The sequence below is a fragment of the Symphalangus syndactylus genome, chromosome 20 (assembly GCF_028878055.3).
Source record: "Symphalangus syndactylus isolate Jambi chromosome 20, NHGRI_mSymSyn1-v2.1_pri, whole genome shotgun sequence".
Classification (NCBI taxonomy): Eukaryota; Metazoa; Chordata; class Mammalia; order Primates; family Hylobatidae; genus Symphalangus; species Symphalangus syndactylus.
The window spans coordinates 44,723,204-44,744,737 of record NC_072442.2 but is presented as its reverse complement, the minus strand read 5'-3'; the positions used below and the strand labels follow the sequence as shown (position 1 = coordinate 44,744,737).

Here is a 21,534-nt window from a genome sequence, read left to right as displayed (position 1 = left end):
CTGCTCGTGAGGGCAGGGCTCTGGCAGGAGGCCAGATAGGCAGGAAACTAGAGCCCAGATTCTTTCCACTGCCATTCCTGGGCTGGGGCTGCACTCAGGTGCACTCAGGTGCAGGTGTTGCCAGGAACACAGGTGAGTGCATTGGACTTTCACAGCCTGAGGCCCTATCCTCAGTGGCCAGACAGGGCCAGGATCTAGTTGATGCTCTGATCTCTGGCAGAACAGGAGCTCCACAAATGTTGGCTGCATAAGAGCAATTGAGTGCATGTTTGGGGGCCGAGGAAGGCAGAGTTTCTCCTGGGTCCCTCTAGAAAGTCAGTGAGAAGCCTGTACTCTCAGGGATCATTGCTGTAGTTACGAGATAAGCTTCTCTGAACATGCAGAGCAGTGGTAACTATGAGGAGGTGCAGTCTCTCCTGAGCGTGACTCTGGCTGTTGGTGTGGCTTTGCTGCAGCTGCCATGTGCCATTGATGATCCTGCTCCTCTTCCTTCGGGAAAGTAAGAGGGAGAGAACAGTCTGAGTGGGGGTGAAAGTCAGTGAGCTGTGGCTGGGCGCGGTGGCTCAAGCCTGTAATCCCAGCACTTTGGGAGGCCGAGGCGGGCGGATCACGAGGTCAGGAGATCGAGACCATCCTAGCTAACACGGTGAAACCCCGTCTCTTCTAAAAATACAAAAAAATTAGCCGGGCGTGTTGTCGGGCGCCTGTAGTCCCAGCTACTTGGGAGGCTGAGGCAGGAGAATGGCGTGAACCCGGGAGGCGGAGCTTGCAGTGAGCCGAGATCACGCCACCGCACTCCAGCCTGGGGGACAGAGCAAGACTCCGTCTCAAAAAAAAAAAAAAAAAAAAAGTCAGTGAGCTGCAGTGTGGGGTGGGAGGAGGTGCAGAGGATTACAGGCCATCTTCCCTGATTGCTCCTCATCCAGCAGGAAGAAGGAATGAGAGATGGTTAAGGGAGGGGGATCCGAATGCTGGGGTCTCAGGCCAAGAGGGTTCTTGCCAGAAGCTTAGGTAACACTTAAAATCATGGGAGATGGAGACAGGGTGTGTTTGAGATGATGTTTGGGCACCCAGCAAATGGTGAGACCCCTGAATGGCATCTACTTGTGTTTTTCTCCCCTAGCATCACTGTGCTTGCCAGGGGCCCAGGCGGAGAAGTGAGGCCTGAAGGTCTCAGCAGCCATGAGTGCTTGATGCCATCCTCACCCCAGCCCTTCATGGAGCAAGGATGGGGTGGGTGTGGCCACACCTCCCTCACAATGGCTATAGTCACAGTGGTGGCATCCGTCTTAGGAGTCTGGTGGCAGCATGCCCAGTACCATGCACCTGCCCTACCTCAGGCAGCGTGGTGGACTGTGGGGGCCTCCACCTGCTCCGTCTCCCTTCCAGGCTGCCTGATGGAGTCTGGCTCCTGGAGCTGAGCCACAATAATCTCAGCCATCTGCCGGCTGGCGCCTTCCAGGGCCTTTGGGGACTGCGGGTGTTGCTGCTTTCTCACAATATCCTGCAGGATCTGTCTGATGGGGCCCTAGGGGCCTGAGTTTCCCGGAGCTTCCTGGAGCAGCTGGACCTCAGCCACAACCAGCTGGCCCATCTGCCGCCAGACTTTTTGGCTACCCTGGGCTCTCTGCTCTGCCTGGACCTCTCTCACAACCTGCTCACTTCCCTGGACCCCACCAGCCTGTGGCGCCTGGGGGGCCTGGAGTAGCTCAACCTGAGCCACAACCAGCTGGCTGAACTGGCCGCAGGGGTCTTTGGGGGCCTCGTCCACCTACACTGGCTCTCGCTGGCTGGGAACCAGCTGCAGCAGGTGGAGGGTGCTGCCCTGACCACTGTGCTGGGCTTGGAAGTCCTCTCTCTAGCTGGGAATGACATCAGTGAGCTGGAGGCCGAGGCATTTGCAACCTTAGGAGCACTGGGCCTTCTCTCTCTCGTGGGCAACCGACTGCAGCACCTGGAGTTCAAGGCAGTGGCAGGCATCTGGACAGCAGGCACGCGGCTGCTGTTTTTCGATAACCCCTGGACACATGACTGTGACCTGCAGCGAGCTGTCGGAAAGTTGGGTCACCTGCGGCATTTGCGTGTGGTAGACCTGGGCAACCTGACTTGCGCTGGGCCTGAAAGGCTGTCGGGCAGTGCTGAGTGGTGTGGAGGCCCAGCTCTGCCTGGCTGAGACTGCCAGTGTGCTGGGCATCACAGGCACCGTGCTGCTCACGGTGGCTGTGGCTGTGCTGATGGCTGAGCACAAGCGAAGGCAGGGCCTGGAAGAAGCCGGGGAGCTGGGGAGCTTTCTGGAGAGGTGAGGGGTGCTGCAGAGCAAGGTCAAGGCAGCTGGAGGAGGGAGAACCAAGGAAGGTGTGAGAGAGGAAAAGGGAAGTTCCTCAGAAGTCTGTGGAGCTCAGTTGTCTGCGGAAAAGTTAAATATTAAATTTGAACTCAGTTGGACATGGACACAAACAATGGTCACCAAGTGCCAGAACAGGTTGTGTGAGCCCTTGAGGCATTCATCCAGCGCTGTTTTGGAGAAATCTCTATTTCAATCTATTCCTATTATGTTAGTTATTGAAAAACAATAGACACTCGCGAAAACAAGTTGACCTTTTTGTGTTCCTTAAGCCTGGTCACAAAGGGCCCTCGTGCCTGGACCTCATGCCAAACAACTTGTTACAGAAGAGCTAGGGTCCCAGACTGCGCCGAAGCTTCATGAGACCTCTCCTCGTCTGTGCACAGAGCGGCCGACTCTGGAGCCCAGGCTGTTGCTTCCCAGACTGGTGGTGAATCCTCCATAGTCTGGTGAGTGTGAATATATATATCTCTTTTCCCTTCTCCCCTTCCTATTGCAATTTGCTTATTGTATCATTTGCTTATTAATTTGCTTATATCATTCGCTTATTATATCTGCATTGCCATTTACATGGGATAAAGCTAGTTTACCCTTAAAGGTATTTTGTGTGTGCGCCTTTTCTTCTCCCCTCGTGCGTCTCTCACGCAGAACATTTTTGGTGTCACAAACAGAATCCGAAAGAAAAAGCATGCCATTTTTCGGCCGCAAGGACTAGGCTGGGAGCTTGGAGACGTCCATATCCAGGGATGGGAACTCCCCCAGTTCTTCCCCGTGGCCATTGAGTGGTCCAAGGGAATTGGCCTTTGTGAAAATTGGGAATCTAAATTAGTGCAATTTGAACCTTTGTGCGTGAAGTGCTGCAGGGAATCCCAGTTGGTAAAGGGGACGCTGAGGGAATTTCCCTGCATGGATGGTGCTTGCTTATTGCTTATAAGTTAATGTGTCAAGATAGGGACTGGTTGCTACAGGATAAATGTAAGCTGGAAAAGGAAAATGCTAATCTGACTTTCAGACTGGTCCTGGCCCAATGCCAGGCCTATGTCTTGACTGATCAGGCTCAAAGCTATCAGCCTATTGATGAGAAAAGCATCTGTTTGAGTGGCCCAGTCAATGTACTGGAAGTAGAAGTACTGAAGAAGTAGTCAGCCAGGGTTTGGAGCAGGTACAAACCCAGCTCCTATCTCAAAGATGGGAAATTAACCCTAGTAAAATTCAAGGACCTGCACAAACTGTAAAATTCCTTGGCATCCTACGGAATAAGGGAAATAATCCATTTTACCAAAGGCTAAGGCTAAAATACTAGAATTTGCAACCCCTACCACTAAAAAGGAAGCCCAGAAATTGGCTTGTTTGGATTCTGGAAACGTCATATTCCCCATTTGGGTAACATTTTACAACCTCTGCATGCAGTCATTAGAAAAGGCTATGACTTTCACTGGGGAGAGAAAGAGACCATGGCTTTTGAACAAGCTAAGCAAGCAGTGCAACTGGCCCTAAATCTGTGGTCCATATGGGATGGCCCAGTAGAACTGCAAGTAACTGTCCTAAATCAACATGCTAATTGGAGCCTTAGGCAGAAACAAGATGGGAAGAGGGTATCTTTGGAGTTTTGGACCCGGAAGCTGCCAGAGGCCGGCAAAGCTTATACCCCTTTCAAGAAGCAATTGTTAGCTTGCTGTTGGGCTTTGCTGGAAACAGAGCACCTCTGCTTCAACCATGATGTCTTTATGATTATGACTTGGGTCATGAGTTCTCCCAAAACTCACCGGTTCTGATGAAGGAAGTGGTGGGAGCAGCCAGCTGGCTGAATTGGTAGCCGTCCTCAAAGCTCTTCAGGAGGAGGCCAGAGGGATTTGTCACTTGTATAAAAACTTTTGGTCAGTAGCAAACGGTCTCACTACTAGGATGCCCCAATGGCAATGAAACAAATGGTTAATTGGGAATAAAGAGGTTTGGGGAAAACAATACTGGGAAGGTATCTGAATCCTTGCACACACTACCATTATCTCTGTTTGCCATGTTGGTGCTCATGCATCTCTGCTTTCTCTTGACAGACTAATCAGCAGGCAGATCAACAGGCCAAAATTTCCACCATAAGTGCAAACTTGATTGCAGATGAATGGATTACAACACGGTCAAGCCTTGCAATGAGAGGCATTATAATGTATGGTGCTATAATTGATAGTGATTACCGGGGAGAGTTAAAGGTCATTTTATACAATACCACTTCAGATTCTTTTGCTATAAAACAGCAGATGCAGGTTGCTCAGCTGTTAGTGGTATCTTGTCAACAACTCCCGAGGAAATTTCTACCCCAACAGAAACAACATATAGAACGGAACATTCAGGTCCACCAGAGTGGGCAACTTAAATCCTGGAGCTAAAATATGGGTACAGTGTCCATCAGATCCTGCCCCTAAGACTGCTGACCTTGTAGCTATTGGAGCAGAATATGAAGGCACAGTAGTACAATTTCCTAAAGATGAAAAACAGTATCATGTTCCCCTCCATTTTTGTTATTACAGAGAATAACCTGTCTGCTAGTAATCAGCACCTGGATCACCATGTCTGAGGCTGAGAATGAGTTCATCAACTGGGTAGCCACTGCTGCAATAGAGGCCAACTGCAGTCAGTGCTGGCTCTGTGTCAAGTTGCCAGAGGCGGCTGGGAATGGGCTACCTTGGAGAATTGTCCCTGCTAACATTTCTGAATGGATATGCCAATACCAATGGAAGTGGGATAACACTTGGTTTTGTTTTGATTTTTTGAGCCAGAGTCTCTCTCTGTCGCCCAGGCTGGAGTGCAGTGGCACGATCTTGGCTCAGTGCAACCTCTGCCTCCTGGGTTCAAGCGACTCTCCTACCTCAGCCTCCCAAGTAGCTGGGACTATAGATGCACGCTGCCACACCTGGCTAATTTTTTGTATTTTTAGTAGAGACGGGGTTTCACCGTTTTGCCCAGGCTGGTGTCAAACTCCTGAGCTCGGGTGATCCGCCCTCCTCAGCCTCCCAAAGTGCTGGGATTGCAGGTGTGAGCCACCACGCCCGGCCCGGGATAACAGTTGTAATCCAACCTGGACTTCTTTTAACCAAACAGTCTATTTTTGCCCAAGCCCAAACAAAACACAGCACCTTTGTTACTTAAATTACACATTACAGCGATACAATTATAATAGAACTCTTCCTGTTCCCTGGGGGGCCCTCTAGGTATGTGAATCCTACGGGTGGCAATACCTGCTCCCACACTGGACAGGGAGACACATTTGGGGGTGGCCATTAATTCCATTCACCATCCGGGATAATATTCCTCTCCCCAGTAATCTAGATGCTTACAAACATTGCTGGTTATGAATGCGCCGGACTCCCTGGTGACGGTACCCTGTCGCAGTATTCTCCCCTGCCACCGGTACAATCCTGCTTCAGCAACAAATTAAAACATTCAGCTTACGTGTAGAAAAAGCTCTTAATGATAGTAGCATGGAACTTATGTTGTAATCAAATAAATTTGCTCAGCTGTGTACTGTCGTGTTGCAAAGTCAAATGGCATTAGGTTTGCTTACCGCAGCCCAAGGAAAAGTTTGCCCCTTACTGCATCCTGAATGTTACGTGTATATCCCTGACAATTCTCACAATATGAATCTCCTTGCAAAGCCATGAGGGGTGTGGTTTTTATTAATTATGCTCCTAATTCTCCTGTGCTTACCCTGTATCTGTAATCTATATCAATTGTGCCTTTCCTGTGTATCTGTAAGAGTATTTTCCTACAATTGAGTATCAGATTGAGGCCAAATGTGGAGGAAAAGTTAAATATTAAATTTGAACTAAATTGAACATGGACACAAACAATGGTCACCAAGTCCTGGAACGGGTTGTGTGAGCCCCTTGAAGCATTCATCCAGCACTGTTTCAGATAAATCTCTATTTCAATCTATTCCTATATGTTAGTTATTGAAAAACAACAGATAATCGCAAAAACAAGTTGACCTTTTTGTGTTCCTTGAGCCTGGTCACGAAGGGCCCTCGTGCCTGGACCTCATGCCAAACAACTCGTTACAAAAGAGCTAGGGTCTTAGATTGTGCCGAAGCTTCATGAGACCTCTCCTCGTCTGTGCACGGACGAGTGGCCGACTCTCGAGCCCAGGCTGTTGCTGTTGCTTCCCAGTCTGGTGGTGAATCCTCCATAGTCTGCTGAGTATAAAAATATATATCTCTTTTCCTTTCTCCCCTTCCCATTGCAACTTGCTTATTATATCATTTGCTTATTATATCTGCATTGCCATTTATGTGGGATAAAGCTTGTTTACCCTTAAAGGTATTGTATGTGTGCCTTTTCTTCTCCCCTCACTCGTCTCCCACACAGAACACCAGGCAGGGGTAGGAGGAACTGGGGGTGGGGGGACCACAGGGGCAAATGGTTGTGTTCATTTCTCAGGGGCCAGGCCACCCACCCATCCCCCTCTTCTGGCCTGATAGGATGCCAGCATCTGTCCCAACCCTAGAAATGAGGATTTGGCCCCAGGTCCCTCCCTTCTCAGTATCCCTCTGGGAAAGAGGAAAGAGCAGGAAAAGGTAGAGAGGGACTTCAGCCCCGAGAAGGGGCGCAGTGAGTACCAAGGCAAGCTTCCTCAATCCTATCTTCCTCTCCCCCTCATACAAATCCCTGGCCACTGCTGCTGGAGACTTGATTGGAAACTGCTTGCTAAGGTTATGGTGGGAGGGTGGGGCACTGTGCCTGTAGGCACAACCCAGGCAGACTCCTAGGACTATTTTATGGACATGTTGTACACAATCCTGGTTCTGGTCCCCATCAACACTTTAGGGCTGTACACCTCGGCCATTTCCGCCATTTGAAACAGGGAGAGGTGAGGAGACTGGAAAAATAAAACCAATTGGAAAGTTGATTCTGTACTATGTGTCTGTATTGTGGTAAAGGAAATTTGTTTTGTGTGGTTGTCACTGATGGGCAGAGATAGACAAAATTACCTTTAACCCAGACTTTTTCTCATTCCCCTTGCCTACAGACCTCCCCACCCTCCAACATACATGTATACAATCTCATTCCCTAGTTCTTTGCATCTATATATTCCTCTCTCGTGTTTTTTTACTTTTTAGAGATGGGGTCTTGCTTTGTCACCCAGGGTGGAGTGCAATAGTGCAATCATAGCTCACTGCAGCCTCAAACTCCTCGAGGAATCCTCTTGCCTCAGCCTCCTGAGTAGCTGGATTACAGATGCGAGCCACCATGCCTGGTTTCTCATGGTCTTTCTATTTACCCAGACCTTATCCTAGTGACTGTGTTTGTTTATTTATGAGACAGAGTCTTGCTCTGTCATCCAGGCTGGAGTGCAATGGTGCGATCTCGACTCACTGCAACCACCTCCTTCCGGATTCAAGTGATCCTTCTGCCTCAGCCTCCTGAATAGTTGGGATCACAGGCTCCTGCCACCATGCACAGCTAATTTTTAGTAGAGATGGGGTTTTGCCATGTTGGCCAGGCTGGTCTCGAACTCCTGGCCTCAAGTGATCCACCCGTGCCTCTGCCTCCCAAAGTTCTGGGATTACAGGTGTGAGCTACCATGCCCAACCCTAGTGGCTGGTTTAAAATGAAATGTGAAAAGAGTTTTTTTTTTATTTTTTATTTTTTTTTGAGACGGAGTCTTGCTCTGTCGCCCAGGCTGGAGTGCAGTGGCGTGATCTCGGCTCACTGCAAGCTCCGCCTCCTGGGTTCATGTCATTCTCCTGCCTCAGCCTCCTGAGTAGCTGGGACTACAGGCACCCGCCACCACGCCTGGCTAATTTTTTGTAGAGACGGGGTTTCACCGTGTTAGCCAGGATGGTCTCGATCTCCTGACCTCATGATCCGCCTGCCTCAGCCTCCCAAAGTGCTGGGATTACAGGCTTGAGCCACCGCACCCGGCCAGAAAACGGGTTTTATTGTCCACCTTTCACTGGCTGGTTGGGATTTTTTTTTTTTTTTTTTTTTTTTTTTGAGACAAGAATTTTGCTCTTGTCGCCCAGGCTGCAGTGCAATGGCGCGAACTTAGCTCACTCCAACCTCCGTCTCCCAGATTCAAGCAATTCTCCTGCCTCAGCCTCCCAAGTAGCTGGAATTACAGGTGCCTCCCACCATGCCCAGCTTTTTTTTTTTTTTTTTTTTTTTTTGAGATGTTGTCTCACCTTGTCGCCCAGGCTGGAGCGCAGTGGCGCGATCTTGGCTCACTGCAAGCTCTGCCTCCTGGGTTCACGCTATTCACCTGCCTCAGCCTCCCGAGTAGCTGGGACTACAGGCGCCTGCCACCACTCCCGGCTAACTTTTTTGTATTTTTAGTAGAGACGGGGTTTCACTGTGTTAGCCAGGATGGTCTCGATCTCCGGACCTCGTGATCCTCGGCCTCCCAAAGTGCTAGTATTACAGGCATGAGCCACCATGCCCAGCCTAATTTTTTGTATCTTTAGTAGAGATGGGTTTTCACCATGTTGGCCACGCTGGTCTCGAACCCCTGACCTCAGGTGATCCACCCCCCAAATTGGCCTCCCAAAGTGCTGGGATAATAGGCGTGAGCCAACACAGCTGGCCTGGTGGGAATTTTTTTTTTTTTTTTTTTTGAGACAGAGTCTCGATCTGTTGCCCAGGCTGGAGTGCAGTGGTGTGACTTTGGCTCACTGCAAGGTCCGCCGCCCAGGTTCATGCCATTCTCCTGCCTCAGCCTTCTGAGTAGCTGGGACTACAGGCGCCCGGAGTAGCTGGGATTACAGCCATCACATCTGGCTAATTTTTGTATTTTTAGTAGAGACGGGGTTTCACCATCTTGGCCAGGCTCGTCTTGAACTTCTGACCTCGTGATCCACCTGCCTCGGCCTCCTAAAGTGCTGGGATCACAGGCATGAGCCACCCCACCCAGCCCAACACCTTTTCATTTATCTGTACAGCACATATTTCCTGAGGGCATCCTGTATATTACAGATGGTTCCCAGCATTGGAGTTTTCAACTTTACATTGGTGCGAAAGCAGATCTGCATTCAGTGGAAACTGTATTTCTCTTACAATGCTGGGCAGTGTCAGCAAGCCACAGCTTCCAGTCAGCCACACATTTTCAACTTACAGTATTTTCAACCTATGATGGGTTTATCAGGCTATAACTCCATCACAAGTCAAGGTGCATCTGTAAACAGTAAACAGAAACCCAGGCACCGTGTTTGTGCTTAGGGAGCTCGCAATCTAGTGGGGGAAAATTGTCAATAAAATAATCACAAATATATTGGCTGGATGCGGTGGCTCACGCCTGTAATCCCAGCGCTTTGGGAGGCCAAGGCAGGTGGATCGCTTGAGGTTAGGAGTTCGAGAGCAGCCTGGCCAACATGGTGAAACCCTGTCTCCACTAAAAATAAAAATTAGCCAGGTGTGGTGGCAGGCACCAGTAATCCCAGCTACTTGGGAAGCTGAGGCAGGAGAATCGCTTGAACCTGGGAGGTGTAGGCTGTAGTGAGCCAAGATCGCACCACTGCACTCCAGCTTGGATGACACAGTGAGACCCTGTCTCAAAAATAAAAAAAAAGCATATATATATATAAAGCAGATATATGTGTGTGTGTGTGTGTGTATCTACATCTATCTATCTATCTATGTATCTATCTATCTATATAATTGCCATCGTGCCAAGTGATTCAAAGGAAGGTAGCTGGTGTTATGAGAACATATAAACGGGTAGGCGGGTGGGAGAAGGGGCTGAGAACACACTGGAGGGGAATGCAGAGACCACCTGGATGTCCACTGCAATTAAACTGACAAAATATGACAATTTGGGCTACAGCGGGAGCATGGCAGCTGGAGAAATGGACTGACTTGAGATGTCCCAGATGTTCAGATCTCCCTTTTCTCTCAGGGGACAGGCAAAAGGCAAAACCCAAAGAGGTGACTTTGAGCCAGGAGGACCCCTTACTTTGAACTTAACAGAAATGGGGGTTTCCTCTGGTGCGTTATGTGTACCATTTATTGAACCACTACTATGTACTAGGACCGACCTCGTCACATTTAAAGTTCACAACTCTGGCCTGGCGCGGTGGCTCATGCCTGTAATCCCAGCACTTTGGGAGGCCGAGGCAGGCAGATCATGAAGTCAGGAAATTGAGACCATCCTGGCTAACACAGTGAAACTCCGTCTCTACTAAAAATACACAAAATTAGCCGGGCATGGTGACGAGCGCCTGTAGTCTCAGCTACTCAGGAGGCTGAGGCAGGAGAATCGGTTGAACCCGGGTTGCGGAGGTTACAGTGAGCCAAGATCGTGCCATTGCACTCTAGCCTAGACGACAGAGTGAGACTCCGTTTCAAAAACAAAACGACACAAAACAAAAAAAAGAAAAACAAAGTTCACAACTCTGAGGTAGGTGTCATTATCCCCATTTCATGATGAGTCTCATAAAGTTTAGGTGATGTGCCCCAATCACACAGGGTTGGAATTAGGATTAGGGCCCTGATTGGGCTGCATTCAAAGACCAGTTTGCTTCAATACATCATACTACGGTCCAAGACTTCTGCTATCCTGAACCCACTGTTTCTTCCTCTAGTCTAGTTTTCAAATTTGCAGGGACAAAGATGAGCCCTGAAGGCTCCATGAGCAGACGAGAAGGCTGGACTTCGCAACTGGATCACCTTAGATCCGGAACTAGAGAGCGACACGTTGTTTCCGGAAGGAAAAAGAAGAAAAAGCGCTTGACCCGGAAGCTGCGTGTCCCATCCCTGCGCCTGCTTCTCTGACTGGGGTGAGGCCGCAGCGGACTGCCCTTTCCCAAGATGGCGTCGAAGATAGGTTCCAGACGGTGGATGTTGCAGCTGATCATGCAGTTGGGTTCGGTGCTGCTCACACGCTGCCCCTTTTGGGGCTGCTTCAGCCAGCTCATGCTGTACGCTGAGAGGGCTGAGGCACGCCGGTGAGCAGGCCTACGCAGCCGCTAAACGCGGCAGGGGGCGGTGATGTGGGCAAGAAATTGGGGGTTAGAAGTCGGGACCCTTGGACTGGGAGGAATTGGGACCTCCCTGGGAGGGGTTCTGGTCTGGGTGTCGTACCAAATCTGGTAGGGCGGTCCTGCCCATGGGAGGGGAGTCTGGTTTTGGGGAGCAGTGGAGCCTGTGGGAACTCAAGGGGTCTCAATCTTCTTCCCCCACCGCTTCATTCTGTCCTCGTTGCTTCCCCACTCCCGGCTCGCAGGAAGCCCGACATCCCAGTGCCTTACCTGTATTTCGACATGGGGGCGGCCGTGCTGTGCGCTAGTTTCATGTCCTTTGGCGTGAAGCGGCGCTGGTTCGCGCTGGGGGCCGCACTCCAATTGGCCATTAGCACCTACGCCGCCTACGTCGGGGGCTACGTCCACTACGGGGACTGGCTGAAGGTGAGCGCCTCGGCCCCAAAAGGGGCTTCCCTCTGGGTGACGGGGAATCAGAGACCAATGCCCAGGGCTGTTGGTGGGCGATGAATGGTGCTGGCCAGGTGCACAGTGTGAAGCCTGGGAGGTTCGAACCCCTAGGCTTATGGAGATTACAGAGCGCAGAAATGGATCTTAGAGACCACACAAACTTCCTCTTCAAAGTGTGGAAACTGAGGTCTAGAGATGGGAAACAGACTTTCCCAAAGCCACAACACAGTTAGGATACTCCAGAACCCCAGTCACCTGGTTCCCAGAATCTTTTAAACTGTTAGTTTAGTAATCTCAGACTCATGGGGTACAAAGGACCTTGGAGAGTATCTAGTTTTCATAAAATAATTTTATGAAAATGTAATCAGTATAGCATTTAAGCCAGAACCTGTGCCAGGCCCTGCAGGCTTGGAGATAACGTTGGACAAAGGCACTGTCCTTGAGGAAGAGACTGTCAGACCCTTAGGGGGAGAAGATGTGTGAACAGCTACAGGGCAGCAAGATCAATGTTTTTGTGGCATAGATCCCATGCCACGTAGAATAAAGAACACCAAGATTCGAGTCTACAGATCTGAGAGTGGGGAAGGGAGAAACACACTGTGTCTGGGTTCTGCCACTTACTGGCAGGTAGGACCTGCCAGTTTTCTTTTTTGTTGTTTTTTGAAAGAGTCTCGCTCCGTCGCCCAGGCTGGAGTGCAGTGACGCTATCTCAGCTCATTGCAACCTCCGCCTTCCAGGTTCAAACGATTCTCCTGCCTCAGTCTCCCAAGTAGTTGGGATTACAGGCGCCCTTCACCATGCCCGACTAATTTTTGTATTTTTAGTAGACAGGGTTTCCTCATTTTGGCCAGGCTGGTCTCAAACTCCTGACTTCAAGGTGATTCACCTGCCTCGGCCTCCCAAAGTGCTGGGATTACAGGCGTGAGCCACTGCGCTTGGCCAGACCTGACAGTTTTCTTAACCCTCTGGGCCTCAGTTTCTACTTCTATATATATATATATAAAGAATGATCTGTCTGTTGCATCTGCCCACCAAGCTTGGAAATGTAAGAGGGTTCATCAGATGGAATGGGATGTGTAGAGTGGGGTGGTTCTACACTCTGGGAAGCCGGGAGAGATGTGGCAGCTGCAGTTCTTGACTGGGGTCCCCTTACCCCGGCCTAGGTCCGTATGTACTCTCGCACAGTTGCCATCATCGGCGGCTTTCTTGTGTTGGCCAGCGGTGCTGGGGAGCTGTACCGCCGGAAACCTCGCAGCCGCTCCCTGCAGTCCACCGGCCAGGTGTTCCTGGGTATCTACCTCATCTGTGTGGTATGTTGGGGGACTGTTGGTTGGAGGTGCCTGGCTGGGAGTGAACTGTGAGTCCAGCCATGGCAGAACCCCAGGAAGGTAGACACAGAACGAGGCCTTGAGTGCAGTTCCTGATGGCCTGGCTCTCTGGGAATTGCCCCGGCTAGCTTCTAGGCCTCAGAGGCCCTCCAAATGCCTGTTGAGAGGCCCTTCCTCCAACAGTGTTGCCACGAGGTAGACTGGCCATTAAATTCCAACCCTGAGAGCCAGGAGAACAAGATGGGGTGATTCTCTCATGGCTCCAGCCCCCAAAGGACTAGAAGGGGATAAAGGAGAGGTTTGGTGGGGGTCAGGCCCCAGCTGCGACTCTGCCCCCTGGAGCTGATGAGAGCTCTAGGGTAGCTACTTACGGGTCTCCCTGGTGCTAGGGGAGGCCAGGGTGACTGGGGACATGGACAGGCCCCAGGCCATTAGGTCTCATCTTAATTACTGAGTATATCTCATGTACAGCTCTCTGTGTGGGCTCCCATATTCAGAGGTGGGAGCTCTAGTCTGACTGTGGAAATACACTTCCTTCATAGCCCCTAGGGTGAGGGGAGACATAGGCCCTAATCTCCTGGGGCTCCATAGTCTGAGGGGGAGACAAAGGCCCTACTTTCAGAGGTTCCCCCATCCAAGAGGGGAGTCAGAAGCCCATCTGCAGGGGCTCATTTGCAGGTGCCATCTCAGGGGTGGTTTTCCCCAGACAGGCTTCTGAGCCTGTTGGAGAGTCTTAGAGGATGGTATGTCTCCAGGCCTACTCACTGCAGCACAGCAAGGAGGACCGGCTGGCGTATCTGAACCATCTCCCAGGAGGGGAGCTGATGATCCAGCTGTTCTTCGTGCTGTATGGCGTCCTGGCCCTGGCCTTTCTGTCAGGCTACTACGTGACCCTCGCTGCCCAGATCCTGGCTGTACTACTGCCCCCTGTCATGCTGCTCATTGATGGCAATGTTGCTTACTGGCACAACATGCGGCGTGTTGAGTTCTGGAACCAGATGAAGCTCCTTGGAGAGAGTGTGGGCATCTTCGGAACTGCTGTTATCCTGGCCACTGATGGCTGAGTTTTAGGGCAAGAGGCTGAGATGGGCACAGGGAGCCACTGAGGGTCACCCTGCCTTCCTCCTTGCTGGCCCAGTTGCTGTTTATTTATGCTTTTTGGTCTGTGTGTTTGATCTTTTGCTTTTTTAAAATTGTTTTTTGCAATTAAGAGGCAGCTCATTTGTCCAAATTTCTGGGCTCAGCGCTTGGGAGGGCAGGAGCCCTGGCACTAATGCTGTACAGGTTTTTTTCCTGTTAGGAGAGCTGAGGCCAGCTGCCCCCTGAGTCTCCTGTCCCTGAGAAGGGAGTATGGCAGGGCTGGGATGCGGCTCCTGAGAGTGGGAGAGTGGAAGACAGAGGAAGGAAGATGGAGATTGGAAGTGAGCAAATGTGAAAAATTCCTCTTTGAACCTGGCAGATGCAGCTAGGCTCTGCAGTGCTGTTCGGAGACTGTGAGAGTGAGTGTGTGTGTTGACACATGTGGATCAGGCCCAGGAGGGGCACAGGGGCTGAGCACTACAGAAGTCACATGGGTTCTCAGGGTATGCCAGGGGCAGAAACAGTACCGACTCTCTGTCACTCACCTTGAGAGTGGAGCAGGCCGTGGTCTGCTCTGGGCTGTGAAGGGGTGGAGCAGGCAGTGGCCAGCTTTGCCCTTCCTGCTGTCTCTGTTTCTAGCTCCATGGTTGGCCTGGTGTGGGTGGAGTTCCCTCCCAAACACTAGACCACACAGTCCTCCAAAAATAAACATTTTATATAGACATTTGGTTTTGCTTTTCTCTTCTCCCCAACAGGGCACTCTGCCATTGGATTGATCTTGGGTTTCTTGAAACACTAGATCTGGTCAAGCCCCACCTTGGGCCTCCCCGATCTTTCCCCTGTTCCAAGATTTCCCACAGTTCTTTGGCTCTCTCTCTCTTTTTTTTTTTTAATTTTTCACTTCTTTATTTTTTAGAGACGAGGTTTCACTTTGTTGTCCAGGCTGGTTTCAGACTCTTTGGCTCAAGTGATTCTCCAGCCTCAGCCTCAGCCTCCCAAAGTGCTGGGACTACAGGTGTGAGCCACTGTGCCCAGTGGCTTTTTCAAGAATCTCAAAATCCTCACTGTACTATATGCTTTCTATCCCTCACCTCAATCCCTCTTGTTGTAGGTTGTCTTTTTCTACCATTTGGAGCTGGTTCTTATGAAGACATCTTTGGTGAGAGCAGCTAGAGGGAGAGAACTGTGAAGTGTCCACTGTGAAGTGGAATATTTTACACTTTACACAGGAAGGAAATGGAGGCTCAGAGAGGATAAGCACTTTCAGTCAAGCCACAGAGCAAATCCAGCTCACAGAGCTGGATTCCAGGTCAGGTCTGTCTAATGGCGAAGTCCAGATATGTACTCACTGTGACCCATCTCCTGAGGGGAGACAGAGGCTGCTCTATTCCAGCCCCTACTGTGCCACGATGGTCTCCTTGTTGACCTTCTCCCTTTTTTTTTTTTTTTTTGAGACGGAGTCTTGCTCTGCCACCCAGGCTGGAGTGCTGTGGCGCGATCTCTGCTCACTGCAAGCTCCACTTCCCGGGTTCACACCATTCTCCTGCCTCAGCCTTCCGAGTAGCTGGGACTACAGTTTTTTTCCTCCGCCTCCCGGGTTCAAGTGATTCTCCTGCCTCAGCCTCCCAAGTAGCTGGGACTACAGGTGCCCGCCACCACGCCCAGCTAATTTTTTGTATTTTTAGTAGAGACGGGGTTTCACTGTGTTAGCCAAGATGGTCTCGATCTCCTCACCTCGAGATCCGCCCGCCTCGGCCTCCTAAAGTGCTGGGATTACAGGCGTGAGCCACTGCATCCAGTGACCTTCTCCCTTCTTGTCTATGCGTGTCTGCCAGAAAGTCACCCCAGCAGCAGCCGGTATGGTGCCTGGTACATCATGGAGCTTCAAAAAATGTCAAATGAGGCCGGGCGCGGTGGCTCACACTTGTAATCCCAGCGCTTTGGGAGGCAGAGGCGGGCGGATCACGAGGTCAGGAGATCGAGACCACGGTGAAACCCCGTCTCTACTAAAAATACAAAAAAAAAAATTAGCCGGGCGTGGTGGCGGGCGCCTGTAGTCCCAGCTACTCGGAGAGGCTGAGGCAGGAGAATGGCGTGAACCCGGGAGGCGGAGCTTGCAGTGAGCCGAGATTGCGCCACTGCACTCCAGCCTGGGCGAGAGAGTGAAACTCCGTCCCCCCCAAAAAAAAAAAGATGTCAAATGAAACTCCTGGGCTTTGGATTTCTGCCCATCGAGTCCTGTAGAGACGACACAACCACTAGTAGGGCCTAGGGGAAAAGTCCAAGTTTGAGCTTTTAAGCCAAAGCCATCTTTTAACTTCTCTGAGCTTTTGCAGGTAAATAGTCCGCCACTGATGCCTGGGTCTGGCTGTGAGCCCAGCCTAGAAAGGGAGCTGTGGGTGGAGGCACTCACAGGGAAGGGGAGCTGGGGCTGCTGTGGCCTGGTCTGTGGAAGGGAGGATGCTTCCTAACCTCTGGGAGGGAGATGGTGGCAGCATTCATCATAGAAGTTTTCTACTCCCTCCAGGAGTCCCCTGATTCCCTAACCCTCAAGATCTTGCTCTCAGCCTGTAATCCTAGCACTTTGGGAGGCCAAGCAGGGTGAATTGCTTGAGCCCAGGAGTTTGAGAGCAGCCTTGGCAACACAGTGAGACCTTGTCTCTACCAAAAAAAAAAAAAAGCCAGGTGTGGCAGTGCATGCCTGTGGTACCAGCTTATTTAGGAGGCTGATGTGGGAGGATTGCTTGAGCCTGGGAGGTCGAGGCTGCAGTGAGCTGTGATTGCACCACTGTACTCTAGTCTTGGTAACAGAGCAAGACCCTGTCTTAAAAAAAAAAAAAAATCTTGCTCCCATGGGGTCACTTCTAATTTTCTTTCAAGTGTAAGCTGACTCTCAGACAAGTATTTGCATTTTAATCAAGGCCTCCTGAAAAACTGCAAGGCCTAAAGGAATTAAAATGAATGGTAGAATATCGTGCGGGCAGGGGTGTTATTTTGGGTAAGGGAGCCTCAAAACATAGCACAGAGGCACAGAAACTAGCCCACCCTCAGGGTTAGTCCTGAGTAGAGCCCTGGAAGGCACCCTCCCCTCCCCTAATCCCCAGGTTGAAAATCGAAGGCCATTTGGTTGTGGCTTTAGAGTGAGTCGAGTTGGGGTCCTAGACTGGTCCCCCTCTTTCCTGTGCTTGTCCCACTTCAGCGCCTCCTCTGGGCAGAGCTGGGGCTGCTTTCTCCTCTGCAGATCACTCAGCCAACAAGCCCCCTCCAGCCTGTGGCTGGCTGCCTGGGGTCATGCCCAGCTGGCATGGCTTTTGGTCCACCCTGGCCATTCCAGGGCCTGTAGCATCCATGGTGAGGGTCAGCTGCCTGGGTCAGAAGCTGGCTTGCGAAAGGAGTCTGGCAGTCCCTTGGCATGGTTGACCAACTCATAGGAGTCCCGGATATCAGCCAGGCCAAACCAGAAGAAGATCCACTGCTTGTTGGAGAAGCTGCCATCACTGTGTTTGAAGTACCTGGGTGTGGGGAGGTGATGTAGGAAAAAGTTTTTAGGGCAAGGCCAGTGTTCATTACTCACTGGTTCTGTCTTCAAAGAACATTAATTGAGGACCTACTGCATGCTGGGCACCCAGCTTGGTCCTGCTGTGTGTTATCTCATTTTATCCTCACAGCAGAGGCCTGAGCCTGGCATTGTGATGCTCAGCTCACAGAGAAGCAGCTAAGGCTCAGAGAAGTTAGGTACCTTGCCAGGCGCACACAGGAAGGGAGCGGGTGCCTTGCTCTCCACACTGCCTTGGCTGTGCAGCAAAGAGGAGGGTTCTTGCTCACTTCCTAGTGCTCACAGAGCAGGGTGTAGGGGTGAGGGGATAGTTACTGAAGGAGAGAGGAGGGGTGTTCCACTGGAGGCGCCACAGGCCTCCAATAGACACTGAAGGGTTAGGATTCCTCAGGCCCCTGTGAGAGGCGGGCTGCGTGGGGGTTAGGAGGTGTCACTTGCTTCCAGGAAAGGAGTGTTAAGCGTGCTTTAACTCGGGAAATCTCAGGCTTTCTGTGAGGTCTGCCCCTGGGAGGTAGTGAAAGGGAGACCAGTGGAAGAAGAGGAAGCCCAGCCTTCTTGGCATGGTTGGCAAGGGCGGGAGAGGGGAGGAAAGTCGGGGCCCAGCCCAGAGCTGGGAGTGGCGGGACCTACCAGGGATTGATGGGGTTGGTGACCCGGGAGCGCCAGAAAAGTGTCTGAAGGTCCCGCCGCAGGCACTCCCACAGCATCTGGCCGGAGCCTTGGCCCTGGCGGCTGGAGCTCACCACAAATTTGTCCAGATACGGGGTGCCCCCCAGGACGGGCTCCATGGTCAGAATGGCGGCGGCGTTGTACCTGGCGCAGCGGGAGAGCGGCAGGCTGGGACCTCTCCTTGGTCAGAAGCTGCCCGACTGCCCCCCAGACCCTGCCCTCTGGGGTCCGCAGGCTCACCCCTCGGAGACGTAGATGGAGTGCAGCCGTGGGCGCAGCGAGGCCAGGTAGTCGTCCCTGAGCTTCTTGCCGAAGCTGGCATTGACCAGGTCCACTAGACGGCCCTGGTCCAGCTTGTCCAGGCTGCGGACCCGTAGCATTCGCTCGGCGTTCTTGAACAGGGTCCCGGACCCTGGAGGAGGATGGGGAGAGGATAGTCTGGCTGGAGAGTCGTTTGCGCAGCCTAGTGGGGACTGCAGGTAGGACAGGGGCTGGTGGGACAATTCCCGTCTTTGGGAGACCTCCACAGTGAAATGATTTCAGTGGTCTGCATAGATTTGTCTGTGATTTTCATTCAAGGAGATGCTTTTCCCAGGCAGAGATTGTGCCCCAAGCTCCTCCTGGAGCCCCACCCACTGCCGTTAGTCCTGCCTCTCTCCTTGAAGTCTGTCTCCCGCCGCTGACGCGGCCCACCCAGCTAAGCCCCGCCCATCTCTCATGGTCGAACCCCTCCCTTGTGGTCCCGCCCGTGGCCTCGCCCACCGGGGCCCCTCCTTCTCTCCCCTAGTCCCGCCCATTCCTTTAATTCCTTCGGAGTTCCCTTCTAGTACGCAGTGTCTCCTCCTATCTCACCTCCCTCGGGTTTCAGCAGCAGCAGGAGCCATTGCTGTGACACCCCCCGCCCCCGCTACGGCTCCTGGACAGGAGGAGAAGCCGCTCCTCCTGACCGCAGACACCCAGCCCCGGCCAGTGCTCACTCCCGGGACCCAGTCCCCGGCCCGCCCACCGCCCTCACCCTTGTTGCTAAAGAGCTCAGTGAGCAGCGTGCTAGCGGCGGTGATGACGGCGGAGGAGTGGTGGGGCAGGCGGCTGAGCACGTCCACGATGAGCCGCATCTGCTGCCGTTCTTTTGTGCTCACCCACTTGGCGTTGCACACCAGGTCCAGGTCGGCGGGCAGGTTCACGTTACTCAGGACCTGTGTCCGGAGCCAGCGGGTGAGCCTGGCCCACAGCCGGCACGGACTGCGCCCCTGCCCCCCACGGACCTCTCTTTTCTCTGACCCGTTTATCTTTACGCCCGGAGTCCTTGGCCGGGGAGGGCGCAGATCTGGGCACCCAGGGCTGAACTCCTCCCCTATACTCCCTTAGGCTTCTCTACCCACCCGGCTTGCTAGTGAGTCTGAGGCCCGTCGGGGAGAAGTGGGAGGGGCGCAAGAGAAGGCCCGGATCGCCGGTGTGCGGGGAGGGGAAAGAAAGGGCCGCACCTTCTGACTGCTGTCGCGCAGGCCGCCTGTGTTATTGAGGAAGATGATTTTGGTGGGCCGCAGCGCCTTGGCCAGCGACGCGGTCACCTCCAGGGAGTCGAGAAGCACGGAGCGGCGCGCGGCCGTCTCCCCGATGGGGCACAGGATGGGGATGCTGCCCGACTCCAGGCACCACTGCAGCAGGTCTGTCTCCACCGAGACGATGCCGCCGTAGCTGTGGGCCAGACGTGGTGCTCGAGAGGGCCCCCTCCAGGCCTGCTGGACGTGGCAGGGCGGGCGGAGTAGCGCGCTCTGAGGACGCCTGGGCGGGCAGGGCGGGCACTAACCTGGCATGGGGAGCGGGCTCGGCAGCGCGTAGCACCGACCCGCCGCCAAAAAAAGGCACAGCAGTGGCGGCGTTGTGTCGAAGCGCGTCCACCAGCACCTTGCAGCTCTTGGCCAGCTGCGCCTTGGCCTCCCAGAAGGAAAGACAGCCCGAGGGCGCCGTAGGGGCCGGCAGCCCCAGGACCACCAGCGGCTTCATGTCCATGCGCTGCAAGAAGGCCAGGGCAAAGGCCAGACTGGATACGCCCTGCTGGCACTTGAGCACCTCCTCGTCCACCTGCGGAGGAGTGGGCTTTCAAGGAGCGTGACACGGGCCTGAGCCGCTGGCTCCCACAGCCTGGCCTGCAGGGCCGTCTCGGTGACCCTACCCTTCCAGAAGCTGTCAGGACCCACTTCTGGCCACCGGTGCCCACCTGCTCCGCCCTTTGCCCCGTTGGGTCTTGCCACTCCCTTGTCTCACGCTGGGGTACCTCCCGCCCTCCTCCCTGCGACCTTGGACTCCGGGACACCTTTGGGGGAGGGGCAGTGCAAGCGTCTCCTGTCCAGGTCCTTCTGAACCCCTAAGTGCGCCCATGTTGGGGGCCTTCCTCGGAGCATCACACCTGGCGGGTGGGAGCCCCCAGGATCCTCACTCCGGCTGGGCGCGAGGCTTCCGGAGGAGCTTACGGCCTCTCCCATTCCCGGCGACGCTGGTCTGGGCTCTGCCGGGCTCCTTCCCGCTTCCGCTGCGCAGAGCCCGCAGCGTATCCTGCCATGCCTGAGGACAGGTGGCCACACAACCCCATCCCCTCGCTGTGTCACGGCCCACGCCGGGCTCCGCTCACCTCGATGACGGCGAAGGGCTTGTCCGCGGAGTGGTGGCAGGTCTGGAACTGCGTGAGCCAGTGGCGCGCCTCCCCGGGGCTGGCCCCGCACTGGTTCAGGAAGGCCTGGATGTCCCGCTGCACCAGCGAACGGCCCGAGGGAGGCTCTGGGGTCTCGTGGGGCACCGGGGGCGTGGGACTCGGCACCCACGACGGCTTCTCGGCGACGGGTGACGGGGAGACGTCGTCCGCGCCCGCGTACTCCTCCGGTGGGGCCTGGGGCTGCGACCAGGCGGTGCTGAGCCGGCGCCCCGGGCTGGTGCCCCTCGCCGCCCGCCGCCGCGCGCCACAGCTCAGCCTTCGGGCGCCCCCAGTGCCTCCCCGGCCTCTCAACCTCGGGGCCACAGCAGCTGCCCGCAGAACCGCAGCCATCAGCGCCGTCGCCATGACGACAACCAACTCTTGCCCCCCAGGAGTGGCAGTCTGTCTGGAGCGTCCGGCACTGGGGGGCTCTTAACTTGCCGTTGGGCGGG

General features: G+C 53.4%; 2 protein-coding genes, 1 long non-coding RNA gene and 1 pseudogene across 4 annotated transcripts; 3 read left to right on the top strand and 1 right to left on the bottom strand.

Annotated features, from left to right (window-relative positions):
* Positions 1–323: 323 nt before the first annotated feature.
* On the top strand, positions 324–527 carry LOC129470780 (uncharacterized; annotated as a pseudogene).
* A 1,688-nt stretch (positions 528–2,215) lies between these two features.
* On the top strand, positions 2,216–6,654 carry LOC129469940 (uncharacterized). Of its 2 annotated transcripts, XR_010118208.1 has the most exons (3): positions 2,216–2,299; positions 2,617–2,793; positions 4,399–6,654. It is a non-coding gene; the product is annotated as an uncharacterized lncRNA (long non-coding RNA). The 2 variants fall into 2 exon arrangements; XR_008653126.2 differs by having other exon boundaries at positions 2,216–2,793.
* Positions 6,655–11,054: 4,400 nt separating this feature from the next.
* TMEM101 (transmembrane protein 101) lies at positions 11,055–14,887 on the top strand. The gene is made up of 4 exons (XM_055257173.2): positions 11,055–11,274; positions 11,553–11,733; positions 12,921–13,067; positions 13,841–14,887. Exons 1-4 carry the CDS (start codon positions 11,138–11,140, stop codon positions 14,147–14,149), a joined length of 774 nt encoding a protein of 257 aa, XP_055113148.2. The 5' UTR covers positions 11,055–11,137; the 3' UTR covers positions 14,150–14,887.
* A 1,542-nt stretch (positions 14,888–16,429) lies between these two features.
* Positions 16,430–21,517, bottom strand: NAGS (N-acetylglutamate synthase). The gene is made up of 7 exons (XM_055258012.2): positions 21,023–21,517; positions 20,201–20,475; positions 19,875–20,088; positions 19,406–19,586; positions 18,631–18,802; positions 18,352–18,534; positions 16,430–17,677 (listed from the first exon to the last, which is right to left on the bottom strand). The coding sequence occupies exons 1-7, from the start codon at positions 21,446–21,448 to the stop codon at positions 17,524–17,526; spliced, it is 1,605 nt and encodes a 534-aa protein (XP_055113987.1). The 5' UTR covers positions 21,449–21,517; the 3' UTR covers positions 16,430–17,523.
* Positions 21,518–21,534: the final 17 nt, after the last annotated feature.